The 27,689-nt window shown below is 41.8% G+C and overlaps 1 protein-coding gene across 6 annotated transcripts in view; it reads left to right on the top strand.

Annotated features, from left to right (window-relative positions):
• Window positions 1-27,689, top strand: part of LOC119962662 (WD repeat-containing protein 7) — an 869,538-nt gene that overhangs the window by 237,619 nt on the left and 604,230 nt on the right. For all 6 annotated transcript variants that reach the window (XM_038790561.1, XM_038790562.1, XM_038790559.1 and 3 more), the window contains 2 exons: window positions 7,702-8,462; window positions 15,010-15,098. In XM_038790561.1, coding sequence (XP_038646489.1) covers window positions 7,702-8,462; window positions 15,010-15,098 — 850 coding nt within the window. The remainder of the gene's footprint in view (window positions 1-7,701; window positions 8,463-15,009; window positions 15,099-27,689) is intronic.

Consider the following 27,689-nt stretch of genomic DNA (forward strand, 5'->3'; position numbering starts at 1 on the left):
AGAATTATTTATCCTGGAAGGATTACATATCATTTAAATTGGAAAAAACTAGGTATTTTAATACAATTTTTTAGAGTCTGTGCAATGCCATAAAACCATAATAATTCTTCGAGTATATTTTCCAATGTAGTTTCTAGATAATGGGAGTTTGTTTTCTTGCATTGGAAATAAATTATTTTGCAATGGAATCACTGAATTCAGAAAATATACAAATATATAATTTGCAGGAGCAGGCATGTAGAACCAATTTTGTTTTTTTTTACTGTGGACCTAACTGACGACCCACACTCCAGCATTTTTGATCTGTGTTTCTTTATTCATTATTAATGTCATGTCTCATGTTTCCCAATGGATGTCAACTGCTTTAGTATGGCCTTCATGGCTAGATATCAAAAACAGCTTTGTTTCAGAAAATAGGCAGGCATTCTAAGTCATCCAGCATTGACCAGAAGTTTATATCTTACAACATGGTTGTAGACGATTGGAAATTTCTACATATTCCCTGTATAATTCTATAGGTGGGGAGGTGTTCAAATGCGGGTCTGTGTGTTTGAATAGTTATTAACCTTGCATGTTGTAACATTTCAAATGCTCATCCATGTACTTGCCAAAGGTTTTGAGGTTTCCTGCCACTACTAGCCTCCCAGGCAATGAATTCCAGACTCCCACCACCCTCTGGGTTTAAAATGTTTTCTTCAAATCCCCTCACCTTGAAATTATATCCCCTTGATATTGATCCTTCAACTAAGGGGAACAGCTGCTTCTTCTCCACCCTGTTCCTACCCCTTATAGTCGTACACCCCTCAATCAAGTCTGCCTTGTCTGCTCTGAAGAAAGAAAACTGAGCCTACTCAGCTTCTCTTCAGAGCTCAAATGCTCCATCCCAGCCAACATCCTGGTGAATATCCTCTCCACACTCCAGTGCAATCCATCCTTCCCAAAGGGAGGTGACCAGAACTACACATGGCACTCCAGCTGTGGCCTAACCAAAGTTTTGTACAGCTCCAATGTAACCCCCCCCAACCGCTCTTATAATCTATGCCATGACTGATAGAGGCAAATATCCCGTATGACTTCTTGCTATCCTTTAACCTGTGCTGCTGTCCTCAGGGATCTGTGGACCAATACCCAAGATCCCTCTTCCACTGTACATCCGAGTGTCCTGCCATTCATTGAGTACTCCCTTGTCTTCCAACGTGCATCACCTCGCACTTTTCAGGGTTACATTGCCTATGCCACTGACCTGTCCATCGGACCAATTTGCCTATCTTCATGTCATCCACAAACTTACTAATTATCTGCTCCACCCCCACACACATTCTCATCTATATCGTTTATACGTATTTCGAACAATAAGGGACGTAGCATTGATCCCTATTGTATACCACTGGACACTGCATTTCAGGCGTACAAAACAGCCTTCTACCACCACCCTCTGTCTGCTACCACTAAGCCAATTTTGGATCCAACTTGCCCAAGTTACCCTGGATCCCATGTGGGATGCCCAGTCACAGGCTTTGCTGAAATCCACATAATCCATGAACATTAGGGTGGAAGCTGAGAGCTAGGACAAACCATGTTGTCATCTCTGGTTTGTTGCCAGTGCCACGTGCTAGTGAGTTGAGGAACAGGGAGAGAGTGCAGATAAACAAGTGGCTGCAGGGATGGTGGAGGAGGGAGGGTTTCAGTTACGTGGATAATTGGAGCACATTCTGGGGAAGGTGAGACCTGTACAGACAGGATGGTTTTCACCTGAACCAGAGGGGCACCAATATCCTGGGAGGGAAATTTGCTGCGGCTCTTCGGGGGGGGGGGGGTTTAAACTAATTTGTCAGGGGGATGGGAAAACGAGATGTAGTCCAGAAGCCAGTGTTGAGAGTAGTGAGGTACTGAGGAGGGTATCAAGGTTGCAGAAGTGTACCAGCAGACAGGAAGGTGGGTTGAAGTGTGTCTACTTCAATGCAAGGAGCATCCAGAATAAGGTAGGTGAACTTGGAGCGAGGATTGGTACTTGGGACTACGCTGTTGTGGCCATTACGGGAGACATGGTTAGAACAGGGACGGGAATGGTTGTTGGAAGTTCCGGGGTATAGATGTTTCACCAAGAGTAGGGAAGGTGGTAAAAGAGGTGGAGGAGTGGCATTGTTAATCAAGGATAGTTTAATGGCTGCAGAAAGGCAGTTCGAAGGGGATCTGCCAACTGAGGTAATATGGGCTGAAGTTAGAAACAGGAAAGGAGCGGTCACGTTGTTAGGAGTTTTCTATAGACCCCCAAGTAGTAATAGAGATGTGGAGGAAGAAATTGCAAAACAGATTATGGATAGGTGTGGAGGTCTCAGGGTAGTTGTCATGGGTGACTTTAACTTTCCAAATATTGATTGGAACCTCTATATATCAAACAGTTCGGATGGGGCAGTTTTTGTACAGTGTGTGCAGGAGGGTTTCCTGACCCAATATGTGGATAGGCCGACAATACCACACATTGGATTTGGTACTGGGTAATGAACCGGGCCAAGTGTTAGATTTGTTTGTGGGACAGTACTTTGGAGATAGTGACCACAATTCGGTGTCTTTCACTATTGCAATGGAGAAGGATAGGACTACACGGCAGGGCAAGGTTTATAATTGGGGGAGGGGCAATTATGATGCCATTAGGCAAGAATTAGGGAGCATAAAATGGGAACAGAAACTGTCAGGAAAAGACACAAATATAAAGTGGAGCTTGTTCAAGGAACAAATACTGCGTGTCCTTGATAGGTATGTCCCTGTCAGGCAGGGAGAAAATGGCCGTGTGAGGGAACCATGGTTCACAAAAGAGGTTGAATGTCTTGTCAAGAGGAAAAAGGAAGCGTATGCAAGGATAAGAAAACAAGGTTCAGTTGGGTCGCTTGAGGGTTACAAGGTAGCAAGGAATGAGCTTAAAAAAAGGGCTTCGGAGAACTAGGAGGGGGCATGAGAAGTCCTTGGTGGGTCGGATCAAGGAAAAAGGCAACCTTGAGGAGGAGTTTATTGAATGTATCCGCGATAGTTTCCTAGAACAGTATGTAATGGAACCTACGAGGGAACAAGCGGTCCTAGATCTTGTCCTGTGTAATGAGACAGGATTGATTCATGATCTCATAGTTAGGGATCCTCTCGTAAGGAGCGATCACAATATGGTGGAATTTAAAATACAGATGGAGGGTGAGAAAGTAAAATCAAATACTAGTGTTTTGTGTTTAAACAAAGGCGATTACAATGGGATGAGAGAAGAACTAGCTAAGGTAGACTGGGAGCAAAGACTTTATGGTGGAACAGTGGAGAACCTTCCAAGCGATTTTTCACAGTGCTCAGCAAAGGTTTATACCAACAAAAGGAAGGACGGTAGAAAGAGGGAAAATCGACCGTGGATATCTAAGGAAATAAGGGAGAGTATCAAATTGAAGGAAAAAGCATATAAAGTGGCAAAGATTGGTGGGAGACTAGAGGACTGGGAAATCTTTAGGGGGCAACAGAAAGCTACTAAAAAAGCTATAAAGAAGAGTAAGATAGAGTATGAGAGTAAACTTGCTCAGAATATAAAAACAGACAGTAAAAGTTTTTACAAATATATAAAACAAAAAAGAGTGGCTAAGGTAAATATTGGTCCTTTAGAGGATGAGAAGGGAGTTTTAATAATGGGAGATGAGGAAATGGCTGAGGAACTGAACAGGTTTTTTGGGTCGGTCTTCACAGTGGAAGACACAAATAGCATGCCAGTGACTGATAGAAATGTGGCTATGACAGGTGAGGACCTTGAGAGGATTGTTATCACTAAGGAGGTAGTGATGGGCAAGCTAATGGGGCTAAAGGTAAACAAGTCTCCTGGTCCTGATGGAATGCATCCCAGAGTGCTAAAAGAGATGGCTAGGGAAATTGCAGATGCACTAATGATGATTTACCAAAATTCACTAGACTCTGGGGTGGTCCCGGTGGATTGGAAATGAGCAAACGTGACACCACTGTTTAAAAAAGGAGGTAGGCAGAGAGCAGGAAATTATAGGCCAGTGAGCTTAATTTAGGTAGTAGGGAAGATGCTGGAATCAATCATCAAGGAAGAAATAGCGAGGCACCTGGATAGAAATTGTCCCATTGGGCAGACGCAGCATGGGTTCATAAAGGGCAGGTCGTGCCTAACTAATTTAGTGGAATTTTTTGAGGACATTACCAGTGCAGTAGATAACGGGGAGCCAATGTATGTGGTATATCTGGATTTCCAGAAAGCCTTTGACAAGGTGCCACACAAAAGGTTGCTGCATCAGATAAAGATGCATGGCATTAAGGGTAAAGTAGTAGCATGGATAGAGGATTGGTTAATTAATAGAAAGCAAAGAGTGGGGATTAATGGGTGTTTCTCTGGTTGGCAATCAGTAGCTAGTGGTGTCCCTCAGGGATCCATGTTGGGCCCACAATTGTTCACAATTTACATAGATGATTTGGAGTTGGGGACCAAGGGCAATGTGTCCAAGTTTGCAGATGACACTAAGATGAGTGGTAAAGCAAAAAGTGCAGAGGATACTGGAAGTCTGCAGAGGAATTTGGATAGGTTAAGTGAATGGGCTAGGGTCTGGCAGATGGAATACAATGTCGACAAATGTGGGGTTATCCATTTTGGTAGGAATAACAGCAAATGGGATTATTATTTAAACGATAAAATATTAAAGCATGCCGCTGTGCAGAGAGACCTGGGTGTGCTAGTGCACGAGTCACAGAAAGTTGGTTTACAGGTGCAACAGGTGATTAAGAAGGCAAATGGAATTTTGTCCTTCATTTCTAGAGGGATGGAGTTTAAGACTAGGGAGGTTATGTTGTAATTGTATAAGGTGTTAGTGAGGCCACACCTGGAGTATTGTGTTCAGTTTTGGTCTCCTTACTTGAGAAAGGACATACTGGCACTGGAGGGTGTGCAGAGGAGATTCACTAGGTTAATCCCAGAACTGAAGGGGTTGGATTATGAGGAGAGGTTGAGTAGACTGGGACTGTACTCGTTGGAATTTAGAAGGATGAGGGGGGATCTTATAGAAACATTTAAAATTATGAAGGGAATAGATAGGATAGATGCGGGCAGGTTGTTTCCACTGGCGGGTGACAGCAGAACTAGGGGACATAGCCTCAAAATAAGGGGAAGTAGATTTAGGACTGAGTTTAGGAGGAGATTCTTCACCCAAAGGGTTGTGAATCTATGGAATTCCTTGCCCAGTGAAGCAGTTGAGGCTCCTTCATTAAATGTTTTTAAGGTAAAGATAGATAGTTTTTTGAAGAATAAATGGATTAAGGGTTATGGTGTTCGGGCCGGAAAGTGGAGCTGAGTCCACAAAAGATCAGCCATGATCTCATTGAATGGCGGAGCAGGCTCGAGGGGCCAGATGGCCTACTCCTGCTCCTAGTTTTATGTTCTTATGTTCTTATAAGGTTCCCCATGGTCGGCTCATGAAGAAAGTAAGGAGGTGTGGGATAGAGGGAAATTTGGCCAAATGGATAAGTAACTGGCTATCACATAGAAGACAAGAGGGTGGTAGTGGATGGAAAATGTTCAGACTGGAGACCAGTTACTAGCGGTGTACCACAGGGATCAGTGCTGGATCCTCTGCTATTTGTGATTTTTATCAATGACTTGGAGGAGGGGGCTGAAGGGTGGGTCAGTAAATTTGCTGATGACACCAAGATTGGTGGAGTAGTGGATGAGGTGGAGGGCTGTCGTAGGCTGCAAAGAGACATTGATAGGATGCAGAGCTGGGCTGAAAAATGGCAGATGGAGTTTAACCCTGATAAGTGCGAGGTGATTCTTTTTGGTAGGAAAAATCTGAATGCGGATTACAGGGTCAAAGCAGGGTTCTGAGGAATGTGGAGGAACAGAGAGATCTTGGGGATCACGTCCACAGATCTCTAAAGGTTGCCACTCAAGTGGATAGAGCCGTGAAGAAGGCTTATAGTGTGTTAGCGTTTATTAACAGGGGGCTTGAGTTTAAGAGCCGCGGGGTTATGCTGCAACTATACATGACCCTGGTGAGACCACATTTGGAGTATTGTGTGCAGTTCTGGTCATCTTATTATAGGAAGGATGTGGAAGAATTGGAAAGGGTGCAAAGGAGATTTACCAGGATGCTGCCTGGTTTGCAGGATAGGTCTTATGAGGAAAGGCTGAGGGAGCTAGAGCTTTTCTCTTTGGAGCGGAGGAGGTTGAGGCGACATAATATAGGCAGCAGGGTAGCATGGTGGTTAGCATAAATGCTTCACAGCTCCAGGGTCCCAGGTTCGATTCCCGGCTGGGTCACTGTCTGTGTGGAGTCTGCACGTCCTCCCACTGTGTGCGTGGGTTTCCTCCGGGTGCTCCGGTTTCCTCCCACAGTCCAAAGATTTGCGGGTTAGGTGGATTGGCCATGCTAAATTGCCCGTAGTGTCCTAATAAAAGTAAGGTTAAGGGGGGGAGTTGTTGGGTTACGGGTATAGGGTGGATACGTGGGTTTGAGTAGGGTGATCATGGCTCGGCACAGCATTGAGGGCCGAAGGGCCTGTTCTGTGCTGTAGTGTTCTATGTTCTATATAATAGAGGTTTATAAGATGATGAGGGGGATAGATAGAGTGGACGTTCAGAGACTATTTCCTCGGGTGGATGCAGCTGTTACAAGGGGGCATAACTATAAGGTTCGGGGTGGGAGATATAGGAGGGATGTCCGAGGTAGGTTCTTTACTCAGAGTGGTTAGGGTGTGGAATGGACTGCCTGCTGTGATGGTGGAGTCGGACGCTTTAGGAACTTTCAAGCGGTTATTAGGTAGGCACATGGAGCACACCACAATGACAGGGAGTGGGATAGCTTGATCTTGGTTTCGGACAATGCTCGGCACAACATTGTGGGCCGAAGTGCCTGTTCTGTGCTGTACTGTTCTATGCTCTATGTATTAAATGCATACACTTGTTACTATCGTTTTTAAAAGCTGGCAACTTATCATAATTTACTGCCTCAGGTTTGTGTTTGAGCAACACAAAGAGAAGTAATGTTTCATGCTGACGCTCTCCCACTGCCTGCTTTGTTTATAACAACCTTTATTTTCAATCTGCTACCAATTTGGTGTTCTCAAAATCTAGACTTGCCCTTCAACTGATCTGATTGGTTTGGGTGGCTCTCATTTTCCCCTCAAACTAATCTGGTCAGTTAATGCAATTCAGTAGTAAAAACTGATTTTCCTTTTCCACTGGCAGTGAGGATGAACTTGGCACATTATGTCCAGGGGAGCTTAAATTGTTGAGGAAGACCAAATGTAAAGGGAATGTTGATGAGTTCTGTGGAAGAAATGAAATGAAAATCGCTTATTGGCACAATTTGGCTTTAAATGAAGTTACTGTGAAAAGCCCCTAGTTGCCACATTCCAGCGCCTGTTCAGGGAGGCTGGTACGGGAATCGAACCGTGCTGCTGGCCTGCTTTCAAAGCCAGCGATTTAGCCTTGTGCTAAACCAGCCCCTTGAAATGGATTAACAATGACATTCTCTTGTTCCACAATTTTCTCAATGTTCCTTTTGGCTTTAGCAGGAATAGTTGAGTAAGCCTATTAATTTAGAATGCTTGTTTTGGGAAAGAGCTTGTTCAGCCATTTAGTTCAAAATGCTTTGTTTGAAATCTTCAGTTTGTTAATTATGGATTTCTATCATCACTAATTTATTTTCCTGTGTCCTTTTTCTGTAGGGGGCTTTGCCAAAGTACTCCCATAATGCTCTTATGGTTCAAGCCATGAAAACCAACCTCACAGACCCAGATATCCATATATTATTTTTTGATGTGGAAGCTCTGATCATCCAGCTGCTAACGGAAGAAGCATCCAGACCCAATCCCACTCTTATTTCTCCAGAGAGCCTCCAGAAAACACAAGGTAGCACTGACAAAGGCAGTTCCTTCCTGACTGGGAAGAGAGCAGCTGTCCTCTTCCAGCAGGTGAAAGAAACCATCAAAGAGAATATTAAGGAGCATTTGCTGGATGATGATGAAGATGATGACGAGGAGATGAAGAAGCAGAAAAGGGAAGAAAGTGACTCGGAATACAAGGGCAGCAAGTCAAAACCACTCACACTGTTAGAGTACAACCTAACAATGGACACTGCCAAGCTATTCATGTCCTGTCTTCATGCTTGGGGGTTGAATGAAGGATTAGATGAGGTTTGCCTCATTCGCCTTGGCATGTTAAAACCTCACTGTCCCGTATCTTTTGGTTTGATTTCAAGGGGAGGACATATGTCACTGATGCTTCCTGGCTTCAAACAGACTACTTGCATGACACTAGATGGTGCCATTGAAACAGGAAAAAAACTCATTCTGGGAAACAGCGCATATAATGTGTCCAGGGCAGTCACAACTCAACACCTGCTCTCTCTTATCTCCTTAGCTAATACATTAATGAGCATGACTAATGCCACCTTCATCGGAGAGCACATGAAAAAATTGCCACAAAGGTGTGAACCGTTCTCTGTTCTCTGTTCTTGTGTAATTTAAAGAAAAAGCATTTAAATTATGAGAATTAATACTGAATTTTGATAAGGTATTGTGAGGTAAAGTTATTTCTTTCTTGACTTTTGGTAACTTCATTATTTACTTTTAATATTTAGTTAATGGTTTTCAAAAGCAACTTTAAGAAACAGACTATGCATTGTAATCATTGTCTCCAGCTATGATCCATCTTCAACTCTCCATTTCCTCCATTGCTGGGCAACAATGCATCTTCCCACAAACAACCTCTCCTGTTCCACCTGGAGAGTCACATTCCCCACCCTGTTCCGTCTGGAGAGTCACAAATCTAACATCTCTCCCAGCCACACTGCTGAGGCCGTGTTGGTCAGATATGGTCAAGATCTGTGTGACTGTGACCATGACAAGATGTTTCTCCTCAACTTCACTTCTCCATTGTCTTCAGCAACGTCATCCGCTTCAATATTTCTTTTCCTGCAATTTGTCTTCCTGGCACCTTTCTGAATGTAGACATTGCCTCCATTTAACTTTTATTTTTGCCTCTATTGCCTGTGCTGTCAAGTCTGGTGTATGATGAACTTTATCTTTTGACTCTTCCTCCTTTTATAGTTTATCCCTTATTGATATCATTTGGGAGCATGTGAGCAGCTTCCCAATATATGTTAAAATTAGCTCTTCCTCTACATCACCTCCATTTGATATCATGATTGTTGTCTCACTATCTAACTGACATTGCATGACATTGAGTAGTGAGTGAATTTAAATTAATATTGACAAAGACTAAACGTCATCCACTTTGGCTTTGGCCAGCACCCACTGGTCTTTGGGCATTGATTTAATCCGTGTACGCAGCTGCTTGGTTGGGCCAAGTTTGGAGGTGTGGAACCGTAATTCATCTTTTGTTCCCAAGCCCAACTTCCTTCCCTCTTGTGACAATGACCATTTCTGTCTGCCTTATTTTGTGAAATGTAAGGCAGGCTGGCTGTGCTTAAAGTCACCAGAACTGGATATAATATGTCTAAGGATATTGAAGGGAAAATAGAAATTGTGAAGGTTCTGATCATAATCTTTCAGTCATCGTTCGACTTATGGGTGGTGCCAGCGGACTGGAAAATTTCAAGTATTATACCCTTGTGCAAAAAGGTTTTCTGATGTGATAACAAGAGTCGGTTGATGAGGATAATGCAGTTGATGTGGTGTACATGGACCCGAAAAGCATTGATAAAGTGCCTCATAACAGGCTTGACAGCAAAGACAAAGCCCATAAAATAGGACAGTGGAAGAATGGATAGGAAGTTGGTGCAGTGTTGGGAAGCAAAGCAGTAGTGGTAAACAATTGTGTTTTGGGCTGGAGGAAAGTTTATAGTAGAGTTGCTGTTTGGACCATTGCTTTTTTTTCTATCTATATTATTAGGAAAATAAAGGTAGTTATAAGGGATACGTATTTATGTTGGTAAACATTAGAAATCAGGAATAATTTTCAGTGCGTTTAATTTAATGTATCTGCATCAGTAAGTTGTAGTTAGATTTATGCTGGGCAAAGGTGTTTGTATGTGTGGGAATTGATTTCAATTCCAACTGTGATTCTATTGTGCTTAGAAAGGGCTACAATATGAAGGGTAAATAAACCAGCAGTGGCTACTTCGCAATAGGGATCTTGTAGAGAAGCTTTTAAATTTTAGTTTAGCTAATTTTATTGCAGTTGGAGATAGGGAGTGAATTTGAATTTATTTGTTGTCACGTGTACCGAGGTACAGTTAAAAGTACTTTTCTGCGAGCAGCTCAAACAGATCATTTAGTACATGAAAATAAAATAGAAAGAAAATACATAAAAGGGCAACACAATGTCCACAATCCAAATACATAGATACCGGCATCGGATGAAGCATACAGGAGTGTAATATTAATCAGGTCAGTTTATAAGAGGTCGTTTCGGAGTCTGGTAACAGCGGGGAAGGAGGTGTTTTTGAAACTGTTTGTGCATGTTCTCGGAATTTTGGATCTCCTGCCCGATGGAAGAAGTTGGAAGAGTGAATAAACCGGGTGGGAGAGGTCTTTGATTATGCTGTCTGCTTTCCCCAGGCAGCGGGATGCGTAGCTAGTCAATGGATGGGAGGCGGGTTCGTGCGATGGATTGGGCTGTGTTCACGACTCTCTGACGGTTCTTGCGGTCTTGGGCCGAGCAGTTGCCATACCAGACTGTGATGCAGCCAAATAGAATGCTTTCTATGGTGCATCTGTAAACGTTGGTTAGAGTCAGTGTCGACATGCCGAATTGCCTTAGTTTCCTGATGAAGTATAGGCGCTGTTGTATTTTCTTGGTGGTCGATGTGGGTGGACCAGGACAGATGTTTGGTGGTGTCTACTCCTAGGAATTTGAAGCTGTTAACCATCTCCGCCTTAAACCACCGCTCCCTTAATGCAGACAGGGGTGTGCACAGTACTTTGCAGGCAGCTCTCACAGCTCTGCTAGAAACAGTTAATTATAGAAGGCTAAAGGGGGCACATCTCTCGCAGCCTTACTAGAAGAAAAGCCATACTCTTGAGTAATGGTGAAGGAAACATCTAAAGTCCAGCTTGGTAAGGAAACAAGAGAAATGATGAGAAGTTTCCAATAAGTCTGGAGTTAAGCAAACTAAAACCCAGAACAGATTGCTGTTCAGTAAAATCACAGAGTTGAAAATGTATAGGATCCTGAGAGGCCAGAAAGGTACCTGCAGAAGTGCTGAAGTTTGTGAGAAATTACTACAGTTTGAGAGACATTATGTGAAATAATTGTGGAAATGGTGCAAGGACCTCGGAGTTTGTGATGAAGGAAACTTGAAGGGAGAGATGTAAAACCTGAAAGTGAAACCTTGATTCAAGCAGTACAGGGAAAAGCATAATTTAAAAGAAGATTTGGAAGCGGAATTTGAAATCTCTCATATTGAAGCTAGAATTCAGTGAGATAAGGTTGATCACTGTATAACAATCATTTGGGAGGTTTCCGAGGAGAAATCTACAGACACTGACTTGAGTTCAGAGTAGAGTGCGTGTATTTGACCACAGTCGTCATGTGTGCCGAAAAAGGACGTTGTGTTAATTGACTGTTGTAGCTTAAGATGTACTTTGTAATCCAGGTTAATCTTATAACCTGTGTGTAATTGTTCAAATAAAGACGTAATGTATTCTCATCCAATTTTTTCAAGTTTAATAACTTTTTTTCCATGTTGTTAAAACTAATTAACGGTCCTGTGACACTTTTCCTCCCCCTTTAAAAACAAAAGTAAAAGTTATGGCCTTTTGAGCCATGGCTCCATTCTGAGATCTTCCTGTCCAGTTATAACATCAACTATATCAATAACCTTATATTTAGTGTAGAACAATTGAGGTAGAAAGGCGTGAACGAAGAGAGGACTTAGGCTGGTGAAAGGGATGGACAAGTGGCAGATGAAATTTCATGTGTAGATGTGTGAAGTGATTAATTTTGGAGGGAAGAAAGAGGAGCCACAAGAAAAGGGGGTTCAGGAATGAGCAATCTGACCACAAATTTTTCTCAGGACATAGAGTGCAAAAGCAAGGAAGTTATGACCAACCTTTATAAAATCCTGGCTGTGATTGGTGTCCATTACGGGTACTAAACTTTCGAAAGGATGTGAAGGCATTAGGCGGAATGCAGAAAAGATTCACATGAATGGTTCCAGGGATGAGGAACTTGAGTTCCGTGGATAAATTGGAGAATTTGGGACTGTTCTCCTTGGAAAGGAGAAGATGAGGGAGACATTTGATGGAGGTTTTCAAAACCATGAGACGCCTGAGCAGAGCAAATGTGGAGAAATTGTTGTGCTTGGTGGAAGGGTCAGCTAGCAGAGGATGTGAAATAAGACGATTGGCAAGAAATGCAATCCTGACATGAAATGGTCAGGGGTAGGACCTGTAATGCTTTGCATCAAAGTGTGGTGAAGGTTGGTTCAATTGTGGCCTTCAAGAGATTATTGGATCATTATATGAAGTGATAAAACAAAGTGTTAAAACGAAAAGTTGAGAGATGGGGACTAGGTGAGTTGCCCTTCCAGAGAGCCAGCCTGGACAAGACGGGTCAAAAGGCCTACTTTTGTGCTGTAATCATTCTATGATGCTGAGATACTATGGGAATGCTACATTGTCTTCTGTATATGACACTAAACCAAAGTCATGCCTGCTCTCGTGGAATCATAAAGGACAGGGGAGTGCTTTCTGTACATAATATTCCCCTCGAACATCTAAAACAAATGCTCTGATCAATTCTTGTTTGTGGAAGCTTTTGTCCAAGTTAGCTGTTGTATTTTGTATGTTACAGCGATGGCTGCATTTCAGCTGCATTCCTTTGGCTGTAGCAAATTTTCAGACATTCTGAGTTTGTGGAAATGCACAAGAGATAGGAGTAGACTGTACAGACCGTTAAGCCTGCTGCACAATTCAGCATGATCGAAGGTGATTTCAGTTTTCAACTCCACCTTCCTGCCGACTCCCCATTTCTCATGGTTCCCTGAGTAATCAAAAATCAGTCTACCCCAACTTTAAATATATTCCATGATGGAGCAATCTCAACCCTCTGGAGTAGAGAATTCCAAAGATTTGCAACCCTTTGAGTGAAGTAATTTCTCATCTCAGTCCTGAATGATAAACTTCACGCTGAGCCTTTTCCCCTGTGTTGTAGAATTCCCAGCCAGGGAAAAGAACCTGATATTGTCTACCCTGTCAAACCCCTTCAGAATCTTCACATTTTGATGAGATCAGCTCTCATTTTTTAACTCTAGGGAATATAGACCCAATTCACTTAGCCTTTCAGCAGTGGACAACCCTCCCATCCTATAAAATCAATCTAGTGAACCTACGCTTTACTGCCTCCACTGTACAAATGAAGTTGAGTCTGCTGCTTATACTCTGTTTCATCATCAGATTAATTCATTTGCCATGCCCTTGATTTCTGGAATATGCTCGAAAGCCGATTTTGCATTTCTGTTCCTCTTGTCCACTGAAATAATTTTTAAATCTGTCCTGTGCTTCTTGGCTTGCCTGAAATTTTGGTCAACCCTATGTTATTGGCTTTGCTTGATTTCCAGCTTTTCCCCTTGTAAAGTTTTGTGAATTTCTTTTACATGAAGGTTATATGAATCTTAAGTTTTTGCCAAATAACTTATAAATAACTATAGGCAGAGTGCAGCTGATGAGGTTCATGTGTTGAGTGAGCTATTCACAATTTGTATCAGTGAGGCAGCAATCATAATTCAATCATATTGAGGAAAAAGAAATCAAAATTCAAGTTTCTGAAGTGTTGCTTGCAGTGCATCAACAACAGACGCGGTCCACTTTGATCAAAATGTGGAATTTTTGTCCCATCCTTTGAACATTCAGAAATCAATGTTTATTGGCTGATGTTTTGTTTAGTGCAAAATTGCCTTTTACGTATGAAGCAGCCACACAGGGACATCAAATGACTCTAGATTGTTAAATAATGGAGCAAAAATTACACTACTTAATAGAGAAACTGTATTAGCTTCAGCACATAGTTGTGATTGTTTATCATTTGAATTAACAATATTTATAAGCATTATATGCCCATCCCACTCATAACGTTTTACGGATGAAGCAATTGAAATTGTGTATTTTGTGTCACGTGTATTTCTGAATTCTTAAGTTGCATGGGAGGATCTCCCATGGTACTTGCACCAGAGGCCACTGTTCTTCGTTAATTTAAGGAAGGCTTGAAAGGCATAATTATTACAATTTAGTGGCCAGGTGATTATTACTGAAAGAAGTGAAACAGCAAAGATAACACTTTTCAAAACATAAGAAATACAGCAAAATATGGAAGACCAAAATTGAGCTTTTGGCAAAACAAGCTAAATTATTGTCGCTAAAGACTAAGCCAAATTTATTATTTTGTGCAAGCTGCAATTAAAGTTTGACTAAATTCTAGACAAAACTAAAATAAATGCTACTTTCCCAAAATAACATTTTTATTTTCAGGAGCTGCATTTTATTACCAAAAAATGCATTTCCATTTGAATGCACCAGAGTTTTAGCTTTCCATTTAAAAAAAAAAAAAAAAAATCTGCTCTTCAGGCTGAAGATCAGGTCTTAGCAATGATTTATTTCTCTTTATAGTATATGTAGGAAGTCTATAATAATTGCCTACATTAAACTTATCTTTCCTGATACTTTTGTGTTCACAATGACCATCTGGCATGGCACCACATAAACAGAGGATTTAACTGATGTAGTTTTAATAAATGATGAATACCTTCAACATGTAGTCTGGGGTATCCCTTTGGAAATATTTTTGTTCTGGACTGTTGCGGAGAACAATTTTCTGTGATTTGTGTGTTTCTTTCAAAGTTAAATGGTTTGTAACCATAAGGCTATTGTTACTCAGTGATTTGTGGACGAGATGGGAAGACACTAAAACTCAGAACATATGACTGATATAGTGGAGCTTCAAACTCTGCACATCAAGCAGGCCTGACCTGTTCTGAAAGTCTGTAATTAATATTTGATTGTTATTCCTTGCAGACCACAGAAACCAAGCACCCTAGAGATGACTAAAGGGAAGCCTTCCCCTCCAGTCTCCTCCAGTACTATACAGGGACAGATCAAACAAGGTAACTACAAAGCAAAGCTTGGAGAGGAGCACAGCATTAAAATGACAGGGGGGGGAAGGCTAAATGCAGTCTGTGAAATGATTCCTTATCTGTCTTGTGTTGTTGAATTTTATTTTACCCTGCTAAAAGCCCAAAGTTAAGCAGAGTGTGTGTTTGTGCATATATTTATATTCATCACAATGTTTCAATATACCAAATAGATTTGGGTTCTGTGATTCATATAGAACACACAAGAGGTAATTATGAAATGTCAACGTTGTTTGCTTTAGATATCCAGTCTCATTTTGTAGTGTGGTTTTCTACTATTTCATTGTGGATATTGAATGCTTGCTTTGCTTTGCTAAATACAGGTCAAGCTCAATAAGTGGAATGTATTGAAGAATTTGTGAATTCTTCGTTTCTGAAGGTCTTGTTTAGCATGCGTCTTTTATGCCATCAATTGATTAACCTTTATGTTATGTTAAAGAAAGAGAAAATTGGCAATGAAAAGCTATGGAACCTTACAGATGAACAAAAGAAAAATCAGATTGTAGTTCATAAAAATCAGACAATCCTCTCAAACAATCACAGAACTTATTCTTCCATTTCCTTTTTCTGTGTTTCAAATATTTCGAATAGCATTTCCCTCTGCAAGCCTGTTCCTCTTTGAATACATTAGTTTGAGCACACAATGACGATCTCAGCAAAGTAATGGAGTGAATCTCCTAAAATGCAGCATCGCCCTGCTGTACAAGCGTTCTACAGACTACAGCTTCCAGATTCTCTTTCAATGAACCTTCTTTCAATGAACTTGACCATACCTCATATGATTTGGCTTGTGGAACATGCTCAAATTTTCCTTTGGTGGTTGTTTCCAAGGTTAGTCATTCACACACAAGATTAGCACTTACTGTCTATAAGTTTTATACCTACACTTACCTGATATTAACGATCCCAACAGCTAAAACCAATGATATGAACACGTTGAAAGTAAATTAAGACAATGTGATTAAGAAATATGTCATTGAACTTATTCTGAGTTAACTTTGACAAGAAAAACAATGTAACTGTCTTGTACTTTATAATGGGAAAATATTCGACATGTTCACCTAGAATTAACTGTTTATGGTACTGTCCCAGTCCCTATCTTGGCCATAAATATTGCAGCTCCCTTTTGTCGGATAAATTGATATTATTGCATCCCAGTTTCAACTCCGGTCCTGCATTCTATTAGTTTAGAAGCGTAGAATATAGGAGCAAGAGTAGCACTTTGAGCCTGTTCCGCAATTCAATATTATCATGGCTGATCCTCTAACTGAATGCTCCACTCTTGATTATCACTAAAATGATGGAAGGGGTCATCAACCGTGCTATCAAATGGCACTTGGCAATGACCTGCTCACGGATGCTCAGTTTGGGTTCCATCAGGGTCACTAAGCTTCTGACCTCATTACAACCTTGGTTCAAATATTGACAAAATAGCTGTGCACCAGAGGTGAGTGGAGAGTAACTGTCCCTGATATCAAAGCAGCATTTGATCAATTATGGCATCTAGGATACCTTGCAAAAATGGAGTTAATGGGAATGGAGGGTGGGGGGGGGGGGGGGGGGGGGGGGGTGGGGGGACTCCATTGGTTGGAGCCATACCTGGCAGAAAGGAAGACTGTTGTGGTGGTTGGAGGTCAATCATCTCGGGTCCAGCATTGAACTGGACTAGCCATATAAATACTGGTGGCTACCAGAGCAGGTCAAAGGCCAGGAATACTGTGGCGAATAACTCCCCTTCTGACCCCCAAAAGCCTGCCTACCAAGGCACAAGTTAGGAATGTAATGGAATACACACTTCTTTCCTGGATGAGTGCAGCTCCAGTAGCACTCAAGAAGCTTGTCACTATCCAGGGCAAAGTCGCTTGCTTGCTTGCTCTCCCTTCCACAAACATTCACTCCCTCCACCACCGACTAACAGTGGCAACCGTGAGTACCATCTACAAGATGAACTGGAACTCCCCGAGGTTCTTTTGGCAGCACCTTCCAAACGCATGACCACTACGATCTAGAAGGACGAGCAGCAGATACCCGGTAACCTCATCACCTGGAGGTTTTCCTCCAAGTCACTCCCTCTCCTCACTTGGAAATATATCGCTGTTCCTTTACTTGTCGCTGGATCAAAATCCTGGAATTTCCCCCATAACAGCACTATGGGTGTACCTGCAACTCGGGTACTTTAGTAGTTTACGAAGACAGCCCACCACTGCATTCTGAAGGACATCCAGGAATGGGAAATAAATGCTGGCCTAGCTATTAAATTAATAATAATTTTTTAAAAACATATACCTCTCCATACTTCTTTACACCTTTAGTGTCTATAAATCTATCTGTATTCTCCTTAAATAAATTCAGCGTCTTGGCTTCCAGGGCCAAGTAGCGAATTCGGCAGGTTGACCACCCTCTGAGTGAAGAGCTTTCTCCCCATTTCAGTCCTAAATGGCCTACCCCCTAAGTGGCCCCATGCACCTAGTATCCTTGACTTTCTAAATGATAGAGATCCTGATATTGACAATACAGCCCATGCCAGTCTACAGGACTTGGATAACAGGGTTGAATTCCAAATGATCAACTTGAGCAAGAGAAATATCACCCATTTTCTCTTGCTATTCAACAGTACCACCATTAGTAATTTACTACCAAAAACGTGTTGAACGGTCACCATTGATCAGAAGTTTAATTACACCAGCCATACCAATACTGTGGCTGTAAGAGCAGAGCATGGGCTGGATGCCCTAAGGTATGTTGCTTAATATCTGCTCCTTGAAAGCCTATCTAAAATGTACAAAGCTCCAGTCAGAAAGCGTTGCAGTATACTCATCACTTCTGTGGATTATTGCAGCTCCAACAACAGTTAACAGGTTTGGCATCATTCACAACAGACCAGTGTGCTTGGTTGGCATCCCTGACACCAGATTCATTATCAGTGTACTGTATCTGTAACATGTATAACCTACAGGAATTGCATACCAAAACCTAATGTTACTTGGCAGCACCTCAATCCCTTGAAACTATTACCATTAAGAAGGGTGTACAGCAAAACTGTGGCAACTTCATCACCTTTAATGTGCCCTCTAAGTCACACACCATCTTGATTTATTAGTCAGAAAATTGTATTGGGGGAAATTGATGGGATTAAAACACGATAAATCCCCAAGGCTTGATGCTCTGCATCCCAGAATACTTAAGGAAGTGGCCCTAGAAATAGTGGATGCATTGTTGATCATTTTCCAGTATTCTGTAGACAATGGAAGAGTTCCAGTAGATTGGACGGTAGCTAATGTAATCCCACTTTTTAAAAAGGAGGGAGAGAGAAAACAGGGAATTATAGACCAGTTAGCCTGACATCGATGGTGGGAAAAGTGCTGGAGTCAATTGTTAATACGGCAGGGTGATTTGGACAGGCTGGCTGAGTGGGAAAATACTTGGCAAATGCAATACAATGTGGATAAATGCGAGGTTGCCATTTTGGCAAAAAATAGGAAGGCAGATTATGATCTAAATGGTGGCAGTTTAAGAAAAGGGAAGTGCAACGAGACCTGGATGCTAAGGTTGAACAGTCACTGAAGGTTGGCATGCAGGTACAGCAGGCGGTGAGGGAAGCTAATTTCATGCTGGCCTTCATAGCAAGAAGACTTGAGTATAGGAATAGGGATGTCTTGCTGCAGTTATACAGTGCATGGTTAGGCCGCACCTCGAGTATTGTGTGCAGTTTGGGGAAGGACATTCTTGCTATTGAAAGTGTCCAGCGAAGGTTCACCAGACTAATTCCCGGGAAGGCAGGATTGACATATGAAGAAAGACTGGATCGTCTGGGCTTGTACTCACTGGGGTTTAGAAGAATGAGAGGGGATCTCATAGAAACATATAGAATCCTGATGGGACTGGACAGGGTTGATGCGGGAAGAATTGGCGAGGGGCACAGCCAAAGAATAAGGGGTACACCATTCAGGACTGAGATAAGAAAGAACGTCTTCTCGCAAGAGTTGTGAACTTGTGAAATTCTCTACCACAGAAAGCTGTTGGGGCCAGTTCTTTGGATATATTCAAGACAGAGCTGGATGTGGCTCTTGCAGCTAAAGGAATAAGGAGAGAAAGCAGGAGTGGGACACTGAATTTGCGTGATCAGCCATGATCGTATTAAATGGTGGTGCAGACTCGAAGGGCCAAATTACCTACTCCTGCAGCTATTTTCTAAGTTTCTATTACTTGTGCATCTAATATTATCCATCATTTTTACTGAATCCTCTGTTCGAAATCCTGACCCAATACCGCTATGGGAGTATCACCTCCACAAAGGCTGCAGATGTGCAAGGAGAAAACCTGCCGCCACCTTCCCAAGAGCGGGTGATACATGCAGTTGTAGCCACCTGGGTTGGCCACTTCCTCACACAAAATGGAAGGACGCAAAGATTGCAGGGTAAAATGGACATTGGCAAAGAAACAGGCAGTCTGCAGAATCCCCTGTATTCTAGCTGCCACAGAAACCCAACAGAATTGTAACTAACAAGCTGCGCATATTAATGAAGCGATTTACGGTGATTCCCAGGCACAATGGACACAACAGTTAAACATTCTATGGAAGGTCAGACATTTCGGCGCCACTAGAGTCTAAGACAAAGGACACCAATAAGGTGTAAGGAACCGCCCGGTGATCGAGGAACGGCCCCGTTATTGGGGAAATTCAAATCAATCGATTGGGAAGAGACCCAATCGATTGCAGGTTTATAGAGGGTCCGCCCAGAAGGATGCGAAGCCCCTGGGACCTATAAAAGTCAGGTCCCAGGACTGATTCGCTCTCTTGACCAGCTCCTCTTGACCAGCGCTCTTAGCTGGCCCTCCAGCAGAACATCTTAGCAGCTCTCGAAGAACCTTGAGAAGGAGAGGCCTGGTCAGCAGCCGCCATCAAGTAAGTGTCATACAACGCACGCTACGAGAGTAGACACTCCTGACCCCTTTAGTCCACACCGACTGGAAGCCTGCGGATCCAGGACAAAGCAAGAGGCCGTTGTTCCCTGATCCGGCAGTTCCCTTATTCCAGATAAGTATTGGCCTGTTAATGGTAGGATTAGCCTAGTCTTGTAGTTTTATATGCATAATTAGTAGATAACTATTATAATAAACGTGTCTTTTTTGAACTTACTAACTGGTGTATTGAGTTATTGGTCTGAACTTCAACTTGAAACTTGTGGCGGTATCTTAACGATACCTGGCGACTCTAGAGCTAAGGAATAAAACAGAGCCATATTAAGTGTAAAGCACACTCACCCAGAACGAGCAACACAGTCCTGCCAGCATCGTCCACATTCCACAAAAAAAATGAAAAGACGGTTTCAGTGAAGGAGTGTTAATTTATAAAGGAAATAGATCCTAATGAGTATTGATTGCAAATTTGTAAAAAATTGAATATTTCTGTTCGTGCAGCTAATCTGGTACTAAAGAACATTTGATTCTAATGTGGTCTTATGGTAGTTTAAACGACTGAGGAAATCCAATCCAAATATTTAACACTGAATAGCATATACATATTTATCAATATGAAGGCCGGTATGTTTTTTATGGCATATATTTATGATTTAGATTTGGGTGCACATGTCACCGCATCAATATCTTAAATATTCTCTCTCTCCACAACTATCACATAGTGCAGCAGTGTGTGCCATCACTGTCTATCTACTAGTCCCTTGAAGTGAGGAGGGTGCTGGATTCAAAGTACAGCCCTTGGCAAGAGTTGTGTGCAGAATCTTTAACATGAGGAGGCTGTTGCAGCTATCACATGGTTTTGGCTGACCAGGAAACTGTTCTTACTGCCTGCCTTAGTTGTATTGGAAGGATTATCAACCTGTTTGGCCACTTTACAAACGCACCTTCTGTGGCCATCAGTCCTGATATAGTATTCAAACCCAGAACTTATGGTTCTCTACCCACTGCGCCACATGACCTCCACTGTGTACCATCTCTAAGAGGCACTGCAGATACTTTGCAGTGCACCTTCCAAACGTACGATCTCTACTACCTAGAAGGACAAGGGCAGCAGATGCATGTGAGCACTAACGCCTGCCAGTTTCCTCTAAGTCGAGCATCATCCTGACTTGGAACTTAATCAGCTTTCTTTCATTGTCACTGGGTTAAAATCTTGGAACTCCCTCCCTAACGGCACTGGGGGGTGGGATCCTACACCATTCAGATTGCTGCTGTTCAAGAGGACAGCTCACCACCATCTCGAGGTTAATTAACTATTGGCCTTTAGTAGTGGTGTCCACGTCCCATAAGTGAAGATGAAGAAATATCAAACGCTTGTTAAAATGTTGTTTGATTTCTGTGTCCTGTTTAATCCATACTCTTTTTGACACAATCTACTGATGACACTTTAGTCAGCAGATTCTCAGTTCAATTTCAATTGTAGAGATGATCTTAACTTAAATAAAGAACAATAGTATGTCATTGAGTCTTACGACGTTTGTGTCTGGATCCAATATGATCTACATTAACTTTTTGATTGCAGCTACTGTGTTTCTGAAAAAAAGTTCACTTTTTAAAACCAGATTCAAATTTCATGTAACATGTTGTATTTATATAGTAGCTTTGATCCAGTAAAATGTTGCAAAGTGCTTTGTGGGAATGTTACCAAACAAGATTTGATACTCAGCCATGGAAGGATATTCTGGGACAGATGGCCAAAATGGTGATGAATTTTAACGAGCATTGTAAAGGAATGGAGAACTGGAGAGGTTGAGGGAGAAAATGGTAGAACATGGGGCCTCGGCAACAGAAGGCCCAACAGATGATGCAAAGTAAATCAGTGCTGCAGAAGAATCCAGAATTGGAGGGGAGCAGAGATAGCAGAGGGTTGTTAGGGCTGAAGGAAGTGATAGAATGGGAGGAACGAGGCCATGGAGGAGTTTGAAAACCAAAATTAGAAATTTGAAGCGATGTATTGCTGGGCTGGGAGCCACTGCAGGTCTGAGCACAATTGGTAATTGATGAATTAGACTTGATGGTAGGAACAATTGAAAGAATGAAAGTCCACCAGAAAAGCATCCGGTAGATGCTTTCCCTTCAATGGTGAGTTATATTTGGTTACAATTTTACCTTGGTTGCCTCTTTAATAAACTAATGGGGTGTTTGTATGAACAATATATAATAGATATATAAATAGAATAGTTTATAAATCACCCAATGTCAATATAATAGTTTTGAACAGAAACCAGGAAAAGGGATAGAAAGTCGGATTATTTCAACTGACATTCTTCATGATAAATAATAGTGAATGTTGGCAAGGAAAACCCTTCCCTTCTACATCTAAAAGTCTTATTAGAATGACAGGAAGCAAATAGGAGAAAACTGATTAACAGTGTGAAGAGAACAAAGAAAAGTACACAGGGATCGTCCCTCCAAGCCTGTGCCGATCATGATGCCCTAATTTTATGAAAAATCCCTTCTGCCCTGACTGGGTCCGTATCTCTCTATTTCCTCCATATTCATGTTCCCATCCAGATGCCTCTTAAATGTTGTTAATGTGCCTGCTTCCACCACATCCTTTGGCAGCACATTCCAGGCACCCAGCACACTCTGCATGAAAAATGTACCCTGCACCTCTCCCTTAAATTTTCCCTTGAACCTGTGCCCCCTTGTAATTGGCACTTCCACCTTTGGAAAAAACGTCTGACTATCCACCCTGTCTATGCTTCTCATCATTTTGTAGACCGCGATCAGGACTTCCCTCAGCCTTGGTCTTTCCAGTGAAAATAATCCTAGTTTATTCAACCTCTCCTCATAGCCAACATCCTTGAGACAAGGCAATATCCTGGTGAACCTTCTTTGCACTGTCTCCAAAGCTTCCACTTCTGATAATTTGGCAACTAGAACTGCACGCATTACTCCAAGTGTGGCCTAACCAAGGTTTTATATAGCTGCAACATGATTTCCCAACTCCTGTACTCAATGATCTGGCTGATGAAGGCAAGCATGCCATATGCCTTCTTATTCACTTTGACCACCTGTGTTGCCATTTTTAGGGAACTGGAGACCTGCACACCCAGATCTCTCTGAATGTTAATGTTCCATTTACAGTATTATAGTGTTTTTCAAACTTTTTGCCTGGGACCCATTTTTACCAACCGGCCGGTCTTTGCGACCCATGCCGGCCGGCCTTCAAGACCCATAATTTTCTCTTACCTTTAATGTGAGAGGTGAGCCGAGGTTTATATTCTATAGTCTAGAGTAGCGAAGAATGAAAAATGACCTAATTGAAATAGGCATTATTCTCTCGGGACTCTACAGAACAGATGCCGAATGTAAGTTTTCCTCAGATGTGGGTGGTTTACAGCCTGGGAATATAGTTGTCAAATTACAATGCGATGATTTTAGAGAGAAATAAGGAGGAATTACTAAACTCAAAGTATTGTGAATCTTTTTAATCTCTAAAATTCACTATCAAAGAGAGTTCTGCAGGCTCAGCCATTGAGCACATTCAAGACAGATGCAGGAAGACTGAATTGAATTTTTAAAACATATCTTCTCCTGGGTCGGCGTACTGACATCAGGAGGAGGCGGTGTTTCTCTCTGGGCTCCGGGCATATGCATTGATGGGCGGGCAAGCATGCACAGCGCGCCTGCATTTTTAAAGCTGCTCACAGCCGGCATTTTTAAAAGCTGGCTGCAGCAGCTGTTGCGCCTGAATTCCTGCCATCGGGAATGCCGCGATGGATGGCTCCGTGACCCTCCCGACACCCGCCCCCGACACACCTACGGGCCGCGACTTCCACTTTGAAAATGCCTGGTATAATACATACCTAGATTTGATCCTCAAAAATGCATCACCTCGCATTTGTCCAGATTAACCTCCAACTGCCATTTCTGTGCCCAAGTCTCCAATCCATCTATTTCCTGTTGTATCCTCTGACAATCCTCGGCAAATCCGCCAATCTTGGAATCATTTGCAAACTTACTAATTCAACCACCCACATTTTCCTCCCGATCATTTATATATAGTACAAACAACAGAAGTCCCAGCACTGATCCCTGCTGAACACCACTAACTGCAGATCTCAATTCTGAAAAACATCTTTCCACCGCTACTCTGTCTTCTATAATCCAGCCAGTTCTGTATTCATCCAGCCAGCCCACCCCGAATCCCATGTGATTTTAGTTTTTGTACCAGGGTGAAGTTTGATTGAAATGAATTGGGCCACAATGAATTCAAATGTTAATGTGTTTAAAGAAATCAGTTTTACAAATTAAAGTTAAATATGTGGTGTTTTGAGACCAAAGCATATCAGTTATAATAAATAGCATATTGAAACATGTTGAAGAGTATTCTTCCACAACCATCTTATGGGCAGGACATAAACATCTCGGCCACAGACAACTATCTTTCATTCATGTTGCTTAGAATAAGACCTTACTTGCACATGCCCTACATCACGAGCAAGTGGAAACCAAGGAATATGAATTCTAGTATGCTGGGACAAGACCCGTAACACAGGACGCCAACAAAAGACGACGTCATGGCCAGCTTAGTTTTCAAGTCTATTTTAAAGTAATTGTAAAAGGATTGATGAAAGCACCCAGTGTGAGATCCTAAGAGAATGAGAATAGATTAAGTCTTGTGTTACAGTCTCCATAGAAACTAATAACTTTGAAAAGGAAATTTGATTTTGCTGTGACCAAATTTAAGGGTTGCTTGGCAAAAATGTCAGCTTTCAAGACTTTTACTGCAGCAAACAAACCAAAAGCAACTTTAGCCAGTCAGGTTTTTTCTTGGCAACTTATACTTCAAACTACAACAGAACTATACTTTTTTACTTTTAATACAACTGAAAATCCCACTTCAGTTCTATTTTACACTGTCTCTTAAGTAGACATTCAGTTCTCCCAGAGCCAATCCAAAGTGCTTCTTGGCTCTTGAGGTTTTGCATCCATTCTTTTCCTTTGCCAGCCTGGTAACTTTTAACCCTCAAACTATCTATCCCCATGAGGGCTTTTCTTGAGATTCTCCCTGAAGCTTAAGCGAGGTGAATCTTCCTGACTTATTTTAAAGCCTCATGAATTTGGTCCTTTCAATCCGAGTATGAGCTCCCATCCACATTCCTGCATAGCGAACTGTCAGAAACTTGCCGCCCCCATCTGCTCCCTTTCTCTCTCCCAGATCCAGAAAGACTGACCTTTGAAATTCGGGCATTGTTTTTCGGATAGCTTTGTAACCTCATCCTACATTGGCTTTCGATGGACTCATCCCTCTCGAGCCCTTTGGTGTGTCAAGTAAACTGCAGGGACTCTACATCCACTTCATAATATCTTTAAATTACATATACAGCTGAAGCATAATTGTTTACAAAACGTGATATTCTTGAACACCTTCCTGGGATTTTGGAGACTAACACTATCCGCTACTGTCTTTGTCAACTCGTGTGATATATCTTTCACCTCATTTCCAGTAAAACAATTTAGGGCCCCATTTAATCTTTAACAGTCATACAACCCAGGTTTTCTGTCAGCAGAAGTCAGAATATTCCAGATGACCCCTCTATTCCTCCATTTTGCCCTATATTGAAACACAATTTGAAAACATACCAATCTGAAACCTTGTATTGATTTTTGAACAATGAAGGTGGCACATTGGCAGCGTATAAAGATTGGCAAAATTCAAAGGAATACTTATCATAGTCATTTAAATAAAATAAAATAATTTAAATAAAATTAAATAAAATTTAAATAAAATAAAATCTCCACATCATTTAAATAAGACCAAGGAAAACAGGAAAGGGGTGAAAGGGGAACTGATGTTCAGATGACCAGCTCTTTCTAGCATCTTGCTCAGGAGTGTGTGAAACTTGCCAGAAAAGCATTTAAGTTACTCAAAGAGAAATGTAAATATTTGATAAATCATTTTAAAAAATCCAGTTTCTTTGCAGGAGCTTTATCAGATTGTATTTGGAACTTTAACTTGTGATCAGAGGAGTGAGGTTAACAATGGTAATGAATGCAGCACTAAGAATCTGACTACTCTATATGCAACACATTGGACTCTTCTAGGCAATACTGTGCCACCTCTAGTATAACAACCATAGATTGTGGTCTTGTAACTAACATTTTAAAACACTAGATAAACTGTTAACATTTCGACAGCCATGCCAAATCCAGTAGCTTTATTCAAACATGTTTACTGTAAATAGATTCTTCACTACAGCCAAACAAAAGAGAGATTGTATATCTTGGACCGCAATGGGCCCGATGCTCTAGCGCCATCCTTATCTTGGACTGCAATTGTCAACTCAATTCTCCTGTTACTTTCAGATTGCTTTTTAACTGTCTCCAAGCTAATCATGCTTACAAACTTAACTGAATTGTGAATAAGGCTACTGTATGACCAGACAAACACCACATGACTCCTTTGGCATCTAAACTGTCTTAGAATAATGGGCTGCCTGCAAGCTATACTTTTAAAATAGACACTGCAAGATTAACTAATATTTCTTAGCCTGATGTGAACACGCAAACTTGGGAAACCCCCCCAAAAATTACAATGTTAACACAGAGGTATAAAAGAGGAAACTAAAAATGTATTTTGGATAAAAGCAAATTATTGAGGTTGCTGGAATCTGAAACGAAAGAGAAAATGCTGGAAAATCTCAGCACGTTTGGCAGCATCTGTAGGGAGGGAAAAGAGCTAACGTTTCGAGTCCGATGACTCTTTGTCAATGTATTTACTGACTATACTAGAAATATGCTAACAGTTGCACATTTGTCAGACTATAAGGTAGTTAAGCTTTCACAAATAGTTGAAGTTATGATTAATGAGTTGTAAATCTGGGTTGCATTGCAGGTCAGGGATGAATCTAATGGGTACTGTTGCTCGTTGTGTTTTCCTTAATTTGCTCTGTTTAATCACCTTGCTCTAGAGTCGCCAGGTATCTTTCTGATACGACCACGAGGTTCAAGTTCAAGTGCTGATCAATAACTCAATACACCAGTTAGTAAGGTTCAAATCAAAACACATTTATTATATACACAGTCAATCGCTACTCAAGTATAAAATACTACTCGCCAGACTATTTCTAACACTAAAAGGCCAATACTTAGCTTTGGAAACTGGCCCACCAGATCAGGGGAACAAATGGCCTTTCATTCTATTCTGAGTCTGCAGGCTTCCAGCTGGTATGGACTAAGGGTTAGGAGCGCCTATCTCGTAGCGTGCGTGACTGGACACTTATTTGGTTGGTGCAGCTGCTAGGCAGGTCACGGTCAAGGGTTGTTTCGAGCTGCTGAGAGACCCTGCCAAGAAGATCGAACTGAACTTGGGGACTCTATTTTATAGTCCCCAGGGGCTTCGCGCCCTTTTGGGTGGACCCCGTATCTGGTTCCAAGTGATTGGACTAAGTTCTGATCACTTGGATCGATTTCTCCAATACTGGAGCTGTTCCCAATCGCTGGGTGGTTCCTAAGTGTCCGTTGGCCTTCCTTTGTCTTGGCTCCTGCTGGCGCCGAGGAGTCTGGTTTGGTCTTGATTACTCTTAATGTTACCAATTGCTCATTACTATGCAGATTGTTTTTGGTTTCGGTTCC

Source organism: Scyliorhinus canicula, chromosome 3 (assembly GCF_902713615.1).
Source record: "Scyliorhinus canicula chromosome 3, sScyCan1.1, whole genome shotgun sequence".
NCBI lineage: Eukaryota > Metazoa > Chordata > Chondrichthyes > Carcharhiniformes > Scyliorhinidae > Scyliorhinus > Scyliorhinus canicula.